Source organism: Aplysia californica, unplaced genomic scaffold, assembly GCF_000002075.1.
Source record: "Aplysia californica isolate F4 #8 unplaced genomic scaffold, AplCal3.0 scaffold00158, whole genome shotgun sequence".
In the NCBI taxonomy this organism is placed as follows: Eukaryota; Metazoa; Mollusca; class Gastropoda; order Aplysiida; family Aplysiidae; genus Aplysia; species Aplysia californica.
Window position 1 is genome coordinate 872809 of NW_004797428.1, and position 1287 is coordinate 874095.

The 1287-nt window shown below is 41.6% G+C and overlaps 1 protein-coding gene across 2 annotated transcripts in view; it reads left to right on the plus strand.

Moving 5' to 3' along the window:
- Window positions 1-1287, plus strand: part of LOC101846210 — a gene marked incomplete in the record, with an annotated part of 51622 nt that overhangs the window by 22858 nt on the left and 27477 nt on the right. For both annotated transcript variants that reach the window (XM_013082094.2, XM_013082095.2), the window contains 1 exon segment: window positions 603-715. In XM_013082094.2, coding sequence (XP_012937548.1) covers window positions 603-715 — 113 coding nt within the window.

The window sequence follows — 1287 nt, forward strand, 5'->3', positions numbered from 1 at the left end:
AACAGACTATAGTTAATGTTTCTGAGCCAGTTGTAGCAAGTGGGCTACTGAGTGTTGTAAGTGAAGTGAGTTGTTTTCTCCAATGTCTTACTTTTTAGTCCTGGCTCCTTCTTACTGCTGTCTTTCAGCCACACCACTGATCTTAGGGTAGATAAGATTGAACACCTAGCCTTCCCAGATAAGAGTGGAAAAATCTCGGAGGTCCCGTGTGCAAGTTTGCACACGTTAAAGATCCCCTGGTGGTTCCTAAAAGTCGACAGCATGAGTAGGCTTCAGATGCCACCCAGTTGAAATTCAAAATTAATTCCCACCAAGCTGAAAATGCTTAATGTATCCCCCACACGCTCGTATGACCTTATGCAGTTGCGAGCGCAATAAAACACTTACAAAAACAATTACTTTTTAGTGTGGGGTAAAAAATTGGGGTCCAAAATGGTCTCGTTACTTTTCAGTGTAGTCCAAAATGGTCCCGTTATTCTTCAGTATGGTATAAAATGGTCCTGTTACTTTTCAATGTGGTGCAAAGTGGTCCCGTTACTTTTCAATGTGGTTCAAAATGATCCTGTTACTTTTTGGTCCAAAATGATCCCGTTACTTTTCAGTGTGGTCCAAAATGGTCCCGTTCTTCAAAGGACGCACAGACGGCATGCTGCTGGCCCGGGTCAAGACGCTGAAGAGGTGGCAGCAGCAGCGGGAGTGGTTCGACAGCCAGCCGGTGAGTAGTCAACAAAAAGATCCCTGCAGTTATTGTCGATTTGACTTCCGTTTCTTTCAGGTCTTATGCGACTCCCGGCACATGGTTGAAATTCACATATGTGTCACGACGCGGTGGAATATGGCGCTCGTCAATTTTTGGGCATATGGAGTTATAGGTGTATATATTTAAAGCTTGTTCATAAGTCTTGCGCTCATTGAAAAAAAATGCCCATCTGTCACGAATAGAAGTCGAGATATTTGCAATTGAAGGAGGTGTGGGTCACCTGATTTCAGAGGTAAAATTAGCGAGAAAATGACCGCCAAAGTTTGACAATTTCAATAGCTTGAGAGTCCTTGAAAACGATCAAATTACAAACTTTGTGCTTATAATCGACGTGATTCTGTGAAGTTCTCATGGAAATGTGTTTTTATAAGGACACAAAAAGAACTGAGCCAAAAAAGAAAAATAATCAATAAAAATTGTCAGACATACAGAAAAACTAATATTTCTTCGATTTCATTATTTTTACGAGCGCCTGATTTCACCACACTGCCTCACATTTTTATTCGCCCTATCAGGGCAGTGCTACT